This window comes from Eptesicus fuscus, chromosome 6 (genome assembly GCF_027574615.1).
Source record: "Eptesicus fuscus isolate TK198812 chromosome 6, DD_ASM_mEF_20220401, whole genome shotgun sequence".
Taxonomy (NCBI): domain Eukaryota; kingdom Metazoa; phylum Chordata; class Mammalia; order Chiroptera; family Vespertilionidae; genus Eptesicus; species Eptesicus fuscus.
This window is the reverse complement of record NC_072478.1, coordinates 80,394,394-80,412,862: the sequence shown is the minus strand read 5'-3', so window position 1 is coordinate 80,412,862 and position 18,469 is coordinate 80,394,394. Positions and strand designations below refer to the sequence as shown.

Sequence of the window (18,469 nt, the reverse complement as noted above, 5' to 3'; positions counted from 1 at the left end):
CATACAAGGTTACAGTGAAAAGACTGCTGTCTATGAACATGGAAGCCTGTCCTCACCAGACACCAAATCTGCAGTGTCTTTATCTTGGACTTCTCAGACTCCAGAACTGGGAAATAAATTTCTGTTATTTGCAAGCCACTTGATTTACGTTATTTTGTTAAAGCAGCCCAAATGGACTAAGACAGTTGTCCATGCCCGCTCCTTTCTTCTAACACTTTATTTATAGTTTAGGGGCCCAGTCTCTGAATACCTAGGGTGAAGCTGAAGCTATTCATAGCTGCAGTAGGTTCTGAGAGATCCAAACCAATAATGATAATCTCATTCTACTTGTCAATTTTTAGTTAGGAATATGGGCTTAAAATAAAAGCTTAGGGCAAGGTTTCTCAGCCTTGATATGACTTTGAGACAGATAACCCTGTTGTGGGGGATAAATGTACTGTATATTGTAGAATATATAGCAGCATTCCTAGCCTCTACCCTCTAGATTCCAGTAGACTCCACCCCCATAGTTGTAACAATCAAAAATGTCTTCAGACATTACCAAACATCACCTTTGACCCACCATATTATATAACACATTATAGAACAATGAGAACAAATGTAGAATTATCTTAAAGAGCATAATTTCAACTTCAAACTTAACATTAAAAAAGCAAACTGGTATCGGGCCATTTTAATTCCTCCCATGATATACAGTCTACCTAAAACAAAGAGGACATATTCACACACACTATTAATAAACCTCTCTGCTCACAACAATTAGCACTGTCCTTGACTAGAGAGGAAATGTATATGAAATGACTCTATCTCATTTTAAAATAACAAAGAATGTATTTTCTCTCACAAATTATCATAGGAGTTAGACTATATTTATGTTCCTTCTAGATGGATGGATTGGTTCATTCAATTAGCAAATATTTTCTGTATATCTCCCATGTTTTGGTGCTAGGTTCTGGGACATGATGAGCAAGACAGAAGACTCTTGACTATCATGGAGCTTCCAGTATGGGGTAAGAGAAGCAATAAAAACACAGAAATAAAGTGAATTTTTGAAATGTTAATCACATTTTTAAAAAAATCCTTACCCAAGAACATTTTTTCCCATCAACTTTAGAGAGTGGATGGAGGGGGGAGGAGGAGAAAGGGACATCATGTGAGCGAGACACATTGATTGGTTGCTTCCTGCATGCACCAGACAGGGGCAGGGATAGAACCTGCAACCCAGATAAGTGCCCTTGACTGGGAATGGAACCTGCCACCTTTAGTGCTCGGGCTGCCGCTCTAACCACTTAGCAACACCAACCAGGACTATTAATCACAGTTTTAAGAGCATTCTCTTAAATTTAGATGTAGTGGTTAATATTTTACAGGATAGTAATGAAATTTTTAATGACCTTGATGCTCTACCAAACTGATCCCATTAAAAAATAAATGGAAATGAATAGAAATAAGTGGAAAATGTTACATAATGAGGCTTAAATATTATACATGTTGATGAGTACCTAATTACATACAGAAGAAACAAGCAGAAAACAGTTATCAAAATAGTAGAGGTGGCATGAACAAAAATCCCAACTAATTTAAAGATTATTGGCAAGTGAGTGGCAGGGAATAATATTTCAATTATATTCTACCTCAATCAGACCATTTGTCTGTCAGACAACTCTGGCTAAAATGAACACGTGCCTCTAGAAAAACACTTACTTGTTTACATTTGTATCTACATCAAACATTAAAAAGAGGAATCACCCGTGTTCCCTTGGGATCCTTCAAAACAGATCCTTGAGGCATGGGTCCACTCCATTCATTTTCATAATCAATGTTATGACAGAATTATATAGTGAGCAGCATGTCCTCTTCACTCCACTGATTTGCATACTTTGAAATGCACTGCACAGTTTGCCATAAATTCTTCTCTCAGCTCCCAAGTGGATATATACCCTGGAGTACATCTGAGATGTTTCTAAAAGCAAAGACGCTTTCCACTTGGATGCCCTGTATCCGACAATCACCCGGAAGCCTAGGAGACACCCGGCCCCACGGCGATCCGATAAAAGTTCTGGCTTAGCGGCGGGGCGAGGGGCGGGTGTGGGAGGATCTCTGTCTTTTTTGGAACGGTGTCTAAATATAAACAATAACTCCTTAAGTTATTCCCTTCCTAGAAAGCCAAGTTCTCGCGAGAAGACAGTATTACGCCGGCTAGCATAGTTGCGCCTGCGCGCTCTGAGGCAGCCCGCACTTCCGCCTGAATCGCGCTGTCATTCAAAGCCGTCTCCCGCCCCGCGCGGTGACGTAGCGCTTTCTTCTCCGCTTGTTTGCAGCACCGGACGGAGGTCTGCGGAGCCGCAGAGCCGCGGCGCTGCCGAGTCTGGCGCTTAGAGCGGCGCATCTCAGCGAGATTTCGCGCTGCCCTCCCTGGACCGTTCACTGGTAATCAGTACGGGTCGCTTTGCCAAGAGTCCGGAGGAACAAAAGAATCAGGAGATACGGTCGGCTCCCAGCCGCTTGCTCCAAGTGGCTTTCTCTTCCGCTCGCTCCGAACCGGAGAAGCTGGGTTTATAATCGTTGCTGGATTGTAAGTATCCGAGGCGAAGAGAGCTCACTGTGCCCAGCTTTTTGGCTACCTTTGTTCCGGGAAAGTGTGGATTGGGAGTGTCAGCTGGGGCCGTAACTTTCTGTGCTGCAAATCATTCTGCAGAAGCCACCATTTGCTTTCCTGCTCGCTAGCTTTTTGCATTGTCCGGCAGCGGCATCTAGAGGCTGAAACTTGGAATTGCAGCTAATATATTTAAATGGACCTAACTGAATAAGCCAGTGTCAGGAACAACTTACTCAGTCACAGCATATTTAAAAAGACTTGGTGCTTAATTTAAAATTAAGAAAATAGACGCTTAGCTGCTGTAATACTTAAATATTTCAATTCATAACAAACTGTTCTTTCTAACTGTTGCAGTAGCTGGAACTTTTCAGTGCAACAAGTGGCTATTAGAGAAGTGAGTCACAAAGAAAGAAAGATGAGTAAGAGCAAAGATGATGCTCCTCACGAACTAGAGAGCCAGTTTATCTTACGTCTACCTCCAGAATATGCCTCTACTGTGAGGCGGGCAGTACAGTCTGGCCATGTCAATCTGAAGGACAGACTGACCATAGAGTTACACCCGGATGGGCGCCATGGAATTGTCAGAGTGGACCGGGTCCCACTGGCCTCAAAATTGGTAGATCTGCCTTGTGTTATGGAAAGTTTGAAAACCATTGATAAAAAAACCTTTTACAAGACAGCTGATATCTGTCAGATGCTTGTATCCACAGTTGATGGTGATCTCTATCCTCCAGTGGAGGAACCAGTTGCAGCTGCTGCAACTGCTGCAGCTGCTGCTGCTGATCCCAAAGCAAGCAAAAAAAAGGATAAGGACAAAGAGAAAAAGTTTATTTGGAACCATGGAATCACTCTGCCTCTAAAAAATGTCAGAAAGAGAAGGTTCCGGAAGACAGCAAAGAAGAAATATATTGAATCTCCAGATGTGGAAAAAGAAGTGAAACGTTTGCTGAGTACAGATGCTGAAGCTGTCAGTACTCGCTGGGAAATAATTGCTGAAGATGAAACAAAAGAAACAGAAAATCAAGGCCTTGATATCTCTTCTCCAGGGATGTCAGGCCACAGGCAAGGCCATGACTCATTAGAACATGATGAGCTTCGGGAGATTTTCAATGACCTCAGCAGCAGCAGTGAAGATGAAGATGAGACACAGCATCAAGATGAGGAAGATATAAACATCATTGACACTGAAGAAGATCTGGAAAGACAGCTACAGGACAAGCTAAATACATCAGATGAACAGCACCAAGAAAATGAGGGGACCAATCAGCTGGTTATGGGAATTCAGAAACAGATTGATAACATAAAAGGCAAGCTCCAAGAGACCCAGGATAGGGCAAAAAGACAGGAAGACCTCATCATGAAAGTGGAAAACCTGGCCCTCAAGAACAGATTTCAGGCTGTGCTGGATGAACTCAAGCAAAAGGAAGACCGAGAAAAGGAGCAGCTCAGCTCTTTGCAAGAAGAGCTAGAGTCACTCCTAGAGAAGTAAGAAGAGTTTTGATACTTAATGTCATTCTGTAGAGTGGTCAGCATTGGGAGAAAAATTTTGGTTTCATCACCTGGACTAAATATAACTTTGCAGTAATTCCCAATTTCTCTGCTGCCTTCTATTGAATTTGTCTTACAGACAACTATAAATGTGAATTTCTATTTCACTTGTCTCTCAGAACTTGGTGAGGTGTTTATCCTGTAGAAAGTAGTACTGTGTGACAGATAAATGTAGAAAAGTTGTAAGATTAGTGGAATTAACTGTTCAACTTTAGTAATCACAACTTCACTGCTGGACTTTGCTGCTGTTTCTCCATTTGCCAGAAGCTGCTATTGCTAGTTTGTGAAGCCATCTGAGATCAAGAAGAAAAGTAGTCTAGAGGAGTGAAGCTAATTTGTATATGTTTTCCCATGCAGTATTTTTCTATATGTAGAGTTGCAAATCATTTTATAAAGTTTAACACAATAAGTAAAAACTAGTTTTCACCTGATAATGTGTCTTGTTCTTTTAGGGGTAGTTGGTGTCAGATCCTCTTGTGAAATGGTCTGTTGGTGGGGTTTAATGACTGAGCAATTTGATCCTGTTTTGTAGGGAAAGAAGCGGTTATGTTGGGTTTTAAGAAAAAGATAATTACAGTAGGTGCAAACACATTGGTAAATGTCATCTTTGTATTTTGTTAAACTTCTAATCCACCCGCTCCATTTGGAGGTTAAGAAATACTAGGTACAGAACCTTCCTAAATTACCCTTATTTTTGTACATGAAGGTCTTTTTTAATGCTTTTGTGTGTTTAAAGCACTACACTCACCTGCTTAATATATTAGGAACAAAACAAAGTGAGGTCTTTCAGGTACTGTTGAAAGAATCATTCCATTGAGTTGGATTAAGATATTTCTAAATATTTTCCACTTAATTTCTATAATTATTTAATATTCTGAAACCCAAGGTGATTTGTTCATGTCAGTTCATCAAAATTATTCATAAAGAAAGTCAGTACATAGTCTGATACTTCAAAATTCCTTAAACATAATTTTTATATTTTTTACATCTTTGACTACTCTCCCTTACTACCGATTCTACTTTCTACAAAGCTCATCAGTCACTCTACTTCATCCCCATTGCTACTGTTCTAGTATAAGCCATTATTATCTTTGGCCTACCAAATGGCAGTAGCTTCCTAACTGTGTGTGTGTTTATATAAACTCACCATCCAACTTAGTATTTTGACTAGGGCACCAAAATGATCTTTCCAAGATACATCTGATCATGTCACTTCCATGCTTAAAACCATTCAGTGGTACATCATTATTTTAGGATTAAGTTTATATCTTTTAAAAACATAGGATTATGAGTGCTCCAATTACCTTTTCAGCCTCATCTCACCACATCCTCTCACTGTTTTCAACCCATACAGAGCTTTTTTACATTTTTCCAAGGACTTTAATTACTCCTCCTCCTCTCCTGGGCCTTAGAGCCTTTTAACAAGCTGTTCACTCAACCTAGAAGACTCTTCCCTTTATTTGGCCATATCCAACTCAATCTAAATATCACTGACTCCAGCAAGTCTTTCCTGATCTCTATCTAGGTTAAGCAATTATATTATGGCTTTGCCCAAGCTCTGTGTTTCCCTGTTATTCAACAAATATTTATTGTGCCAAGCAGTACCAGGCACTGTATATAAAATCCTGAATTAAACATTTAATGTCTAATCTCTTGCACTCTATACTAGTATTCTGGGATAATGATTTGTTATGCATTTATCACATTAAAATATAAATTACCTGTTGCTCATATCCCCACTAGGCTGTAAATTCCCTGAGTAGGCACTTTGGCTTGTTAGTCACTAAACTTACTAAATAGTAAAGAGGTTAAAATCTCAGGGTCAGGAGATGTAGTGCCTGGGTCTGTATCCCAGCTCAGTGACCTATTGTATTATCTTGGGCAAGTAATAATCTGTGTGCTTCAATTTTTTCATCTCTAACATGGAGATGATAATATTACCTGCCTCAGGGCTGTTGAGTTTTGGCTGTTGGCTATTGAGTTGATACACACAAAGGACTTAGAATAATGCCTGGAATATAGTAAACAATAAAAAGCAAACTATTATTGCCTATTTACTAAGGTCTGAGCATGATGGGGATTAAACAATTAGTTGAATTAAAGAGTTAACAAAATAGTAGAAAAATGTATAAATAGCTGTTTAAAATGTGGCTGACTGATTTCAAATTAAGGATCCTAAGTCAAAGTTTTTAAGTTAGAGCAGAAACAGGGTTTGCTTCAAATATATCTGCAGCATAAATATATCAACTTACTTCTGTGACTTTATTTTTTATTTGATTTATTTATGGCTTGGCTTTGCATTAAAATTAAAACCACAATGAAGAGTAATTATCTGTTACATAAACTTCAAAAAAGGAAGACTTAACTAAAGGAGATTGGGATCCATTTCCCTTCAGATAAACCCAGAGTTATAAAAACAAACACCACTTTCCTCACAGCTCCGTTGGCTAATGAATGTGGGTGTGGTTGGGCTACAGTTTTCAATATTTCCAGGTTCATGAACAAAAGTTATGAAGAAATCTTTAAAAATTCATGTTTTAAAATATTACAGAAATAAAAAAAACTCACTGAAAACATTTAAACTGCAGAAATTTTACAAAACTAAAAAGTCCCTTTCACCCCAACTTTCTAGGGTAAACTTAACATTTTTGATAGGTATCATTCCAGGTCTTTATTTGGTATACAAATAGTTGTATACATATATGTAGTTCTATAAAACAAAAGAAAAATATGATTTTGTTAGACATGATTCTAAAACTTTTCTCAAAAATACAATATGAGCATCTTTCCTTATTAGCGTGTATAGACCTGCTTTTTTTTTTTTTCATGATATAGATATTTTTTTAATTTTATCCACTCCCCTATTGCTGGTCATTTAGGTTGTTTCACTTTAAACTTGCTATTACACAGAATGCTGCAATAAACATTCATGCCAATATGGCCTCTGTTTGTATCATATCTATAGATTAGGTAAATGGTATCAGTATTCCATTTTAAATGTCATAAAGACTATTATTTCAAATCTAGAGATCAAATGTTGATATGAAAAATTTAGGTAAATTATAACAATTCATGTGTCTCAAGGGCTGTATCTTAAACTCTGGTTTTTGTTTTATTATCCAGTAAGAATTCTATGTGAAAACATAGACCAGAAAGACTGCTCATCGCTTGGCAGCCATACCGGCCTTCTTTCTGTACTTCAAATATCTGACCACCGAGCTTTATTTAGCATTTATAGTTCCCCTGTCCTGGAACAGTCTCCAGATATTTTCATGGCCAGCTTTTTGTCTTTCAGGCTTCAGCTCAAACCTCACTTTCTCTGGTAATCCTAGCTGGCCATTCAGTCTGATTGCCAGGGAGCATGTGATTTGGATGTTCTCACCTTGTCAAGAATCTTGACTGAAAGGTTGGGAGTTCCTTTCCCATTATTTTCTCGTTTGTATGTGTGGAAGGACATGTGCTTAAATTTGAAACAGGAGCATCATCATTTTGGTTAGTTAGAATCAGGAAAAAATAGCTTTCGAGATTGCTTATTGTCTTGGGCAATGTTTAATATATGCTGGGGCCTGTTCTCTCCAAGTCTGGCTGTTTAGTGGAACTTAATCTCCATCTCTACTATTTGTGCAGCAGCTATATTTGACAATTCAGTGAAGATACAGACCATTTCCTTATTAATGCCCCTGTGATGCCTGGCCCTTACTAATTTGGTTTCTCCAAAACATACATGAACTTAATGCAAAAGCAGTTGATGATTTATTGCAGTAGCCTGCATCTCTTATGTTTGTAAAAACTCAATTAAAAACAGTGAACCAGCTGTAATTATTTGAAAATCAGTGGCTATTAAAATATTGAATGCACTTCTAGATAATTTGATAGGGCCTCCACAATAATTATTAAAATATACTTTTTTCTCCCTGTCTTTCCTGAGGGTCATATCAAAACATTAAAACATCTCTCAAATATCACATGAAAAATTTAAAAATATTTTTAGTCTAAAGTGGCAGATTGTTCTCACATATCTCTTCTCTATAAAAAAATCCTGCCAAAATAACTAATCCCCAAGGTTATGAGAATAAGAGATGAGAAAACATTAAACGATAGATGTCAAACTGTTTTCAGAAGGCCAAAGCAGATGAATATATGATAAATTAATTCAGAGATCAGAGAAAGTTACACAGTAAATGTCTGTAATGGGGTATACCAAAGAGAAACAAACCCACTTGATATAGAACTTGTGAGAGGCTCATTTTTTGCAGGCAGAAGTCTCCAAGGAAGGGGGAAAGGTGGAAACCTGGGATTCATTAAAGTCTGTGTTCAGAGCTGTTGGATATCCAAGATCCTTAACCCACCCTAGGACTCTAGGTGACTCTTACTTCCCCGTCCCACAGATGTAAAATTTATTTTCTTTAATTTTAATTTATGTATTTATTTTGGAAAGTTGTTTTTTTCCTAGGTAAATTAAAGCAAAGTCTCAAAGTCAGAGAAAGGCACAGATGAAGGTTGGGGTGTTTAGCATCAAACAAGGGAATTATGTGAAAATCTATATCCATTACTGCAGGAATGCCACCCCTACTCCCCCATCTTGGCCTCATTGAATCAGTATCCAAAGGCTACGCCCTTCCCTCCAACACACGCCCACGTCCACGCCCACACATGGAGTCAATCAGAAGATTATTCTCTGATGAAACCATGTGGTTCCTGAGAAAAGAAATCCAAATACTGACATCTGGGCATTCTCCCAAGAAAAGGCCAGGTCACACTAGCTAGGGGACAAGAAATCTATTTGTTGACAAACTACCCATTCACAATCCACTTTTCAGTGCCTCACTTTTAAATATTAATTGACAGCCCAAGATAATCAGACAAGGAAAGCTTTCTAAATGAAGGAGAAAATCATTTCAGTATACTTTCTGCACTTTCCCCCCATTTTGTTTTTAACCCCCAAAGTAAAATCCCAACTAGGCCTTGGAATGTAAATCGTAAGAGAATACATTCTAACGTTGGGATCATGAGCATCTGAGAAGAAAAAGTGTGTCCTAACAGCGGTACCCTCACTGATGTCCCGAACCTCATCTTACCTTGGGAGCAAGTGTGTTATCTGTATCCTGAATGTATGTGGCCACTGCACAAAACTCTATGGCTCCTCAACAACCTTGAAACTTAGCAAGCAGAGACAGCTGGAACCACACAGCCTTTAACTATCAAGTTCCTTAGCAATTATATAAATACCTCTTTTCAGGGCCGATTGTAAAAGGCCATGTCCTACCTCAAGAAATGTTGAGAACTCGGTCCCACCAGCTCCCAGGCCTCTAGCCCCATGTCCCCTGCGATATTGCCACGAAATAGCCCTTCTCCCGCTCCGCAGGCCCGTAGGAGCGCCCCCGCCCGCCTCGGGTCCCCTCCAGCGTCCCCAGGACCACAGAGGCCCGGCGAGGCCGGTCGTCCCTCTCTTCCCAGAGACAGGGCCAGGTTTCCCAGTCCAAAGCAGCGGCCGATTGTTATGTAAATTACCTCCCGCCCCCAGCGGTTTGTTTGTCTTTCCTAATCTGTTTGGAAAAGACAGATTAGGAAAGTGTGACAGTGGTCGGCAAACTCATTCGTCAACAAAGCCAAATATCAACAGAACAACAATTGAAATTTCTTTTGAGAGCCAACTTTTTAAAACTTAAACTACATAGGTAAGTACATTGTTATTAACTTAATTAGGGTACTCCTAAGCTGGCCTTTGCTAAAAACTCAAGGGATCAAAGAGCCGCAGTTTGCCGACCTGGTAGAGTGACCCTTGGGCTCCAGGCTCAGTTTCTCGCTGGGCCCCTCGGGGAGGCGGGGTCTGGCCAAATGGGAAAGGATCGCCCCTCGCGCAGGGACAGCGGCGCCGAGTCCCCCGTCCGGCGAGAACTCACCGCGCGGCTTCCGGTGGTTCTCACTAAACGTGTTGACGTCTTCAGTCCGCGTCCGCGTCCGCGCGCGCCGGCGCCGGGATGGCGGTTGCGGGGCTGGGTCCGCAGGGCGCGGGCGAGCCTCGCGCGGGGCCGCGGGAGCCGAGTCACCCCGGCGCTGGAGGCGGCCCGGCGCCCGGCCCGGGGTTGAGCGGCTTCTCCCGCCGCGGAGCCACAGTCCCGAGTCGGCGGCGGCACCGGGGACTCCCTCACAGCTCCAGAGAGTCGCCTTCCACCGAGACCAGCGCCCGAACATGAGGTTCAACCCCGTCATCCAAGCGGCCATCGACCTCACGTCGGGGGCCCTCGGGGGCACCGCGTGTGTCCTGACCGGGCAGCCCTTCGACACCGTGAAAGTGAAGATGCAGACGTTCCCGGGCCTGTACCAGGGCTTCGCCGACTGCTGCCGCAAGACGTACTCGCAAGTGGGCCTGCGCGGCTTCTACAAGGGCACCGGGCCCGCGCTCATGGCCTACGTCGCCGAGAACTCCGTCCTCTTCATGTGCTACGGCTTCTGCCAACAGCTGGTGAAGAAAGTGGCGGGACTGGACAAGCAGGCCAAGCTGAGTGACCTGCAGAGGGCGACCGCCGGCTCCATGGCGTCCGCGTTCGCGGCGCTGGCCCTGTGCCCCACTGAGCTGGTGAAGTGCCGGCTACAGGCCATGCACGAAATGGAGAAGTCCGGCAAGATCAACCAAAGCCACAACACCGTTTGGTCCGTCGTGAAGGGCATCCTGAGGAAGGATGGCCCCTGGGGCTTCTATCACGGCTTCTCCAGCACTCTCCTTCAAGAAGTACCGGGCTACTTCTTCTTCTTCGGCGGCTATGAAGTGAGCCGAACGCTCTTGGCCTCAGGGAGATCAAAAGATGAACTAGGCCCTGCCCATTTGATGTTAAGTGGTGGAATTGCTGGGATTTGCCTTTGGCTTGTCATATTCCCAGTGGATTGTATCAAATCCAGAATTCAGGTTCTTTCCATGCATGGAAAACAGGCAGGGTTTGTCGGAACTCTTGTTAGGATTGTGGAAAGAGAGGGAATAGCAGCCTTATATTCTGGACTGTCGGCTACTATGATTCGAGCGTTACCTGCCAATGGGTCACTGTTTTTGGTTTATGAGTACAGCAGGAGGAGGCTGATGAGCCAGTTGGAAGCATACTGAGGTGTCTTGGTGAACCTGGATTCAAATACACACCTTTGAGGACTATAGTTTATCTCAGGGTTTCATGGAGTACTGGACTAAAGTAAGATTATTTTTTACTTCATGAGAATTTTGTCTCTATCTTCTACCCTGTACCTTAAACTTTGTGGAAGAACCTCCGTTTTTCATCATATAATTTCTGCCCATAATTGTAATGAAATAGAAAAATTGCTGCTTTTGTGTTTTGTGGGATATACAGAGTGAGTGGGTGGCCCTATCTACCTAATTTGAAAGGCTAAAGATAGTTATATCACAGCTTTTTCATAAACCTATAAATGTACATACAATTTAGTTGGTTATGTGTTGTGAGTGAAACACAGTTTGGTTCCCTGTTTAATTTCATAGCACCAGAAAAACCGAGGTAACTATGTTTCATGAAGATGGTTATAAATGATTAACTTATTCAAGATGTAGGTTTTCTTTAAAACTGTACACTGTACTAGGCAATTAAAGTTTTTAAAAAGTTTTTGTGTGGTAATTGAAAACCAAAATGCACATCTAGATTTTTAAGAAGAGGATATACTGCTGTGTGTTCCACATTCTTGAGTTAAAGTTTCAGAGTTAGCATCCTGGATTTTTCTAAGATGCTCTACTCTTAAAATAGTGTCAACCATTTTCAAAGTAGGATCATATTCCACACACTTAGCTTTGGCGTAGAGCAGTGGTCGGCAAACTCATTAGTCAACAGAGCCAAATATCAACAGTACAACTATTGAAATTTCTTTTGAGAGCCAAATATTTTAAACTTAAATTTCTTCTAACTCCACTTCTTCAAAATAGACTTGCCCAGGCCGTGGTATTTTGTAGAAGAGCCACACTCAAGGGGCCAAAGAGCCGCATGTGGCTCGTGAGCCGCAGTTTGCCAACCACAGGCCTAGAGTGTCAGACCTTTGGGAAGTAGCATAGCCTTCATCTATATCTACTTCCCTTCTTCTCTCCCAAAGAGCTCCTCATCTGTCGGGCTTTAGATTGAGGAAGGGGTTGTACTGCTATGCTTTGATGAAGACCAGTGTAGCTAACAACAGTTCTTAGCTTCTAGTTTCTGGGTCCAGGATTCCAGGGGTGTTATCTGGGCCCATTTAGGGGTTGTTGATCCACTTTGAATTATTCACTCGCTGCCTCCACCAGTTAGAAACCTTTCCAGGGAACAGAGTGCCAAAGCCAAGAAAAGCTTCTGTTCCCTGTTTTGTGTTCAAACGATAATACTTGTGGATGAAGTCCTCTCCTCTCTGGCAGAACTAGACAGAATTTAGTGTTTGCACTCCACAGTGAGAAATATTAAGGCTGACCCATTCTGAAGTTTACCTCAAGGTCTATAACTCTTTGTCATGCTTATACAGTGTTGGAACCTTCTAAATTTGGTACTGACCATCAGTGAATTTTAATGAAAACACTATATGGAGTGTGATTTTATAAAGCAATGAAACATAAGAAATGCAATTTTATTAAACTACTAGAGGCCTGGTGCACAAAATTTATGTATGGGGGGGGGATCCCTCAGCCCAGCCTGCACCCTCTCCAATTCGGGATTCCTCTCACAATCCTGGACCTCAGACTCCTAATCACTCACCTGCCTGCCTGCCTGGTCGCCCCTAACTGCCCCCTGCCCTGCCAACCTGATCGCCCCTCAATGCCTCTGCCTGCCAGCCTGATCACCCCTAACTGCCCCCCACTGCTGGCCAGGTCACCCCCAACTGCCCCCTCTCTGCGGGCCTGGTCACTCCTTACTGCTCCCCCTTCCAGCCTGGTCACCCCAACTGTCCCCCTCTGATGGTCTGGTCGCCCCTAACTGCCCATTCCTGCTAGCCTGGTCACCCTCAACTCCCCGCCCCCCGCCAGCCTAGTCGCCCCCAATTGCCTCCCCCCTGCCAGCCTGGTCACCTCTCATGGACCCCTGCCAGCCTAGTCACCCCATGCAGCCTGCTGTTCAGTTGCTTGGTCATCCCTCACTAACCTCCCCCATCCCTCTCCCCCCCCCCCCCCCCCGGCACCGACCTGGTCGCCCCATGCAGCCTGCTTATTCAGTCGTTTGGTGATCCCTCACTAACACCCCTGCTGGCCTGGCCACCCCACGCAGCATGTTTGTTCAGTTGCTCAGTTGTCCCTCACTAACCCCCCCTACTGGCCTGGTTGTAGGCAGCCATCTTGTGAGGGTGTGATGGTCAATTTTCATATTACCTCTTTATTATATAGGATACCACATGTATGTATATATGCACACACAAAAAGCATAGTTCATCTGATTCTAGAAATTTTGTGATGTGTACCATATGGCCGTATGGTAAGATAGTTATTCTTGTCACCATTAAAATAAGACTTATCATTCCTTGCTAGTCCAAAACCAGCAGAATCCTATCTAATAATAGACAAATATGCAAATTGACCATACCTCTGACACGCCCACAAGCCACACCCACCATCCAATCAGAGCGAGCATGCAAATTAACCCAAACCAAGATGGCTACAGCCACAGAGAGCAAGGATTCCTAGGTAACAGAGGAAGCCAAGCTTTCTGCCAGCCGTTGCAGGCCTAAGCTTCCACTCAAGCTACAAAGTTTCAATTATAGAAGGTAAACAAATTCAAACAAATGGCGGCAGAATGGAGCTTGAGAGAGCAGGCCAGGGTTGCCGCCGGCAACAGGGGAAGCCAAGCTTTCCACACACCCTGGACAGGCCCACCCACTTAAGGCAACAAAGTTTCAATTATAACCCCAACACAAATGGCTTCAGGCCTCGGAGGGAACCCCAGGCTTGGCTCTGCTCCAGGCTACAAAGTTTCAATTGTAGAAGGAAAATAAATTCCAGATACCAGGGCCTCCACTTGCGTTGCTAGGGGGCGTGGCCGGCCTGCAAACCACCACAGGCCCCTCGCTCAGGCCGCCCCACGCCCCAAGGGTACCCCACCCTGATCAGGGACACCCTTCAGGGCAAACCAGCTGGCCCCCACCCCTGTACCAGGCCTCTATCCTATCTAATAAAAGAGTACTATGCAGATTGATCATCACTGCAACACACAATATAGCTGCCCCCATGTGGTCAAAGATCCTGCCTCCATGTGGACACAGGATCGCCACCACAAGATGGCCAGCAGGAGAGGGCAGTTGGGAGGCACCTGGCCTGCAAGGGAGGGCAGTTGAGAGGGACCAGGCCTGCAAGGGAGGGCAGTTAGAGGTGATCAACCCTGCAGGAGAGGGCAGTTAGGGGTGACCAGGCCGGCACAGGAGGGAAGTTGGGGGCAAACAGGCTGGCAGCAGAGTGGTTAGGGGGCAATCAGGCTGGCAGGCAGAAGCGGTTAGGGGCAATCAGGAAGGCAGGCAGGCAAGCAGTTGGGAGCCAGCAGTCCAGGATTGTGAGAGACAGGCAGAAGCAGTTAGGGGCAATCAGGAAGGCAGGCAGGCAAGCAGTTGGGAGCCAGCAGTCCTGGATTGTGAGAGGGCAGTCGGACATCCCTTGAGGGGTCCCAGATTGGAGAGGGTACAGGCTGGGCTGGGGGACAACCCCCCTCCGTGCACGAATTTCGTGCACCGGGCCTCTAGTCTATATATATATATATATATATATATGGCTAATATGCAGTGTCCCCACGGGAATTCAACCAGGAGACCAGGAGTTCTATTGTTCTCTATGACATGTGCTGACCACCAGGGGATGGCACAGAATGAAGGAAGGCCCTGGCCGGCAGCCGGCAGCCCCCAATCGGCCCTGATCGCTGGCCAGGCCTAGGGACCCTACCCATGCACGAATTTCGTGCACCAGGCCTCTAGTCTTCAATAAGAAGTGTTCTTAAGCAGCATGTAAAACTGAAAGCCAGCAGGCTACCAGTCTTAATAATAGTCCATACCATGTATGTGTATCACTGTCAATAGACCATAAATCTTTGTAAAATCTCTAGTTTAATTTAACTTTTTCTATCAGTGAAGCCTCTGTTAAATTCATGGTTTGATATTTGGGTACAATTTGTACCATTTCATATCTGTATTGCAGAAAGATAGTAATTTGAAATATTGTGTTTAAAGAAATTTGAGTGTTCTATCATTAAATTATTTACCTAAACAAAAATATTTATTTAATTCACACCACTTAAAATGTACTGTATTGACCTCTAGGTATTCAGACATTAATGATATCTGCATTCTGTGCTCAAAAATAATTTTTTTTTTTTTTTTGCTAATAACTCCCCTGCCACACCCTCCTGCCTATAAAAACCTTCCATTTTTTTTCACCCCGCTGAGCATCCTTCTAGTTGCTAGATGGGATGCTGCCCTATTCATGAATTGCTTAATAAAGCCAATTAGATCTTCAAATTTGCTCAGTTGAATTTTGTTTTTTAACATACCACATCCATCACCTTTTTTTTAATTGAGTTATAATTGATATATAACATCCATTTATTTGTTATTTTGGGTGGTGAGATGGTATATTTATTTCTAAGATTTAAATTGGTCAAATCCATTTTTCTGATGCCTAGCTTTAAATTTCACTTCACTTCCATATGGCATAATTTACCCCTCAACTTTGAAAAATCTTTTTTGCTGTTATTAATCCTCACCCGAGGATATTTTTCCATTGACTTAGAGAGAGTGGAAGGGAGGGAAAGAGACACAGAGAGAAACATCACATCAGTTGGTTGCCTCACACACACACCCACACTAGGGATGGGGATAGAGCCTGTAACCACAGGTACCATGCTCTTGACTGGAATTGAACCTTTAGTCAGCAGGCCAATGCTTTATCCACTGAGCCAAACTAGCAAGCAGAGACATTATGGCAAAAAATCTTTTCTGATATTTATTCCATTATTTGGTTTACAGTCAGGGCCAGATGGTCTGCAAGCTACAGTGAAAATGTAACTAGAATTTCATTCTCTGTCCTAGCTTTCATAGGATACCAAGCTTTGGCAGTTGTTAAGTATATGTGACATCTCAGAAAGATCAAATCTGGCAATGTACTATCAAACCTGTAATTTTCTTTAATTGTACAAGAAAATAGCTTCAAGTTGCTGAACTTGGAAGAAAAGGAGGTTCTTTTTCTTCTGTCCCAAAGCTCTAAGGAAGAGTGATAATTATTTATAGGAAACTGTTGTGTACATAAAATAGTCACAGGAGATTTTTTTACTCAAGGCCAGGAAGTAGCCTTCTGTTCAGAGGTTGCATTTCCAACTTGAGCACCACCTGAGCTTTGAAATCCCTATTTTCAAAGCCTGTAATTCTCTGGTCTTTCTGATCTCATCCAGATCCATGTGGAATGGCCCGGAAGTCTTCCCTGAGAGACTTTTTTACAAAGTAAATTATTTCAATATTTGAACTATCTGGGACCTGCCTTGTGAGCTCCACCATCCAAAGAGTTCTCAGCTCCTTTCTAATGCCAGCATTTAAATACTGCTTCCTTGTCAATGGACTAGTATCTTCTTGCCACCCAATCTCTTCAAGGTTGGTGGTGGTCATCAGCACTGATTCTCTGTTCATTGAACCAGGCTTAATGTCTTTTTTCAAAACTCATTCAGAACATTTGGTATTAGTAGTTTTACTCTGCACCTAGAGATGGAAAATTTCACAGGTGGGTAAGTAGTTTTGTAGAAAATTGACCTCTCTTAACAATCCTACACATTCTGTGGGTGAAAACAAATGTCCCCAGGAAGGATATTAGTTCCTCCAGAAAATTGTCTATCTAGTGAATATTTCTACTCCAGCCTAAAGAAGTTTCACTGGGTCCTCCTCAGCCACCTGGACTCTCAGCAGACATTATCTAGGGCATCTTTCCACATACATTGCTTGCTGATTTATATACAAATGGCTGTTCTTTTTTTTTTTTTTTAAAGTATTTATCTCAGAGAGAAGAAAGGAGAGAGAAACATTGATGTAAGAGAGAAACATCAATTGGTTGCCTCCTGCACACAACTTGGCTGGGGATCAAACCAAAACCTGGGTAAGTGCCCTGACCCAGAATGGAACCAGCAAACTTTTGGTCCATGGGATGATGCTCAACCACTGAGCAACACCGGCTGGGCACCCTTTCCAAATCTTTAAATTGTCTATTGATGAGTCAAAGTCCTTGATTTTAATGCAGTCAAATTTTTATTATTTATTAACCCTTTATTTGATGGTCAGTGTCTTTTTAAAGAAGTTATTTCTTCACTGGAGATCTAAACTTTACCTATATTTTCCACTAAGAGCTTTAAAGGGTTTGTTTCTGTTTGGGGATGATTTTTTTTTTTTGACATTTAATTCTTAAATCTATTTGGAGGTTATTTTTAAATTAAGACTCAATTTAATTTTTTTCTGTATGAATAACTTTTTAATTGGACATCTCATCTTTTCTTATTGATCTGCATTATAGACTGAATGTGCCCCTTCTCTCCAAATTCATATATTGAAGCCCTAACTCCCAATATGATGGTAATAGGAGGTGGAGCCTTTGGGAGGTAACCAGGCCTGGAGGACATTATAAGGATGGAGCTCCATGATGAGGTTAGTGCCTTTATAAGAAGAAGAAGAAGAAGAAGAAACACCAGAGTTGCTCCTCTCAGTCTTGTGAAGATACAGAGAACTCTGCAGTCTGCAAGCCAGGAAAAAGGCCCTCATCAAGGACCCAATCTGCTGGCACCTTGACCTTGGACTTCCCAATCTCCAGAATTGTGAGAAATAAACATCTGTTGTTTAAGCCACTAGCCTATGGTATTTTGTTAGAGTAGCCTGAGCAAACAGACAATCTGACTTGCTATCTCTCTAATATTCAAATGTTCCATATATATATGTAAGTCTAGTTTGACCTATTACATTTGTCAAATTTTCTGTCTGTGTACCAGTACCAGACCATCTTGATTAATATAGATTTATAACAAGTCTTAATAATTAGTAGGGCAAGTTTTTTCTTCCTATTCTTTTTTCTTAAGATATTTCCTAGATATTAGTGACATTTTATTATTTCATATGAATTTTAAAGTAATGTAATATACTGGGGGAGAAGAGAATTGATAACTTAAAAAAATGAATCTTCCCATTCATGAGCATCACATATTTATTCATTAATGTAAGTCATCTTATCTCTTTATATAAAGTCATATAATTTCCCCATAGAGATCTTACACTTTATTGTACTTGTTCCTAGGTACTTGATTTTTTTTTATGGTTGTAAATTGTATCTTTATTTTAAATGTCAATTTATGTTTGTTGCTGGTTTAATAA

General features: G+C 42.2%; 3 protein-coding genes across 4 annotated transcripts in view; 2 read left to right on the top strand and 1 right to left on the bottom strand.

Moving 5' to 3' along the window:
• Window positions 1-2,277: 2,277 nt before the first annotated feature.
• TAF7 (TATA-box binding protein associated factor 7) lies at window positions 2,278-4,575 on the top strand. The gene is made up of 2 exons (XM_054717965.1): window positions 2,278-2,575; window positions 2,954-4,575. The coding sequence occupies exon 2, from the start codon at window positions 3,015-3,017 to the stop codon at window positions 4,086-4,088; it is 1,074 nt and encodes a 357-aa protein (XP_054573940.1). The 5' UTR covers window positions 2,278-2,575; window positions 2,954-3,014; the 3' UTR covers window positions 4,089-4,575.
• Window positions 4,576-10,152: 5,577 nt separating this feature from the next.
• On the top strand, window positions 10,153-18,401 carry LOC103285758 (mitochondrial ornithine transporter 2). Its single transcript, XM_008141192.3, has 2 exons — window positions 10,153-11,328; window positions 17,622-18,401. The coding sequence occupies exon 1, from the start codon at window positions 10,341-10,343 to the stop codon at window positions 11,244-11,246; it is 906 nt and encodes a 301-aa protein (XP_008139414.1). The 5' UTR covers window positions 10,153-10,340; the 3' UTR covers window positions 11,247-11,328; window positions 17,622-18,401.
• The window catches only part of LOC129149494 (protocadherin beta-18-like), a 40,352-nt gene continuing 37,921 nt past the window's right edge, over window positions 16,039-18,469 (bottom strand). Inside the window, exon 3 of one of the 2 annotated variants that reach the window (XM_054717961.1) lies at window positions 16,039-16,819. The gene's annotated coding sequence lies outside the window, so the exon portion shown is untranslated. The remainder of the gene's footprint in view (window positions 16,820-18,469) is intronic. The other variant, XM_054717962.1, reaches the window with a different exon arrangement.

Bases quoted from the DNA above. Each gene is read 5' to 3' on its own strand.
- LOC103285758 (XM_008141192.3), top strand. From the start codon at position 10,341: ATGAGGTTCAACCCCGTCATCCAAGCGGCCATCGACCTCACGTCGGGG.
- TAF7 (XM_054717965.1), top strand. From the start codon at position 3,015: ATGAGTAAGAGCAAAGATGATGCTCCTCACGAACTAGAGAGCCAGTTT.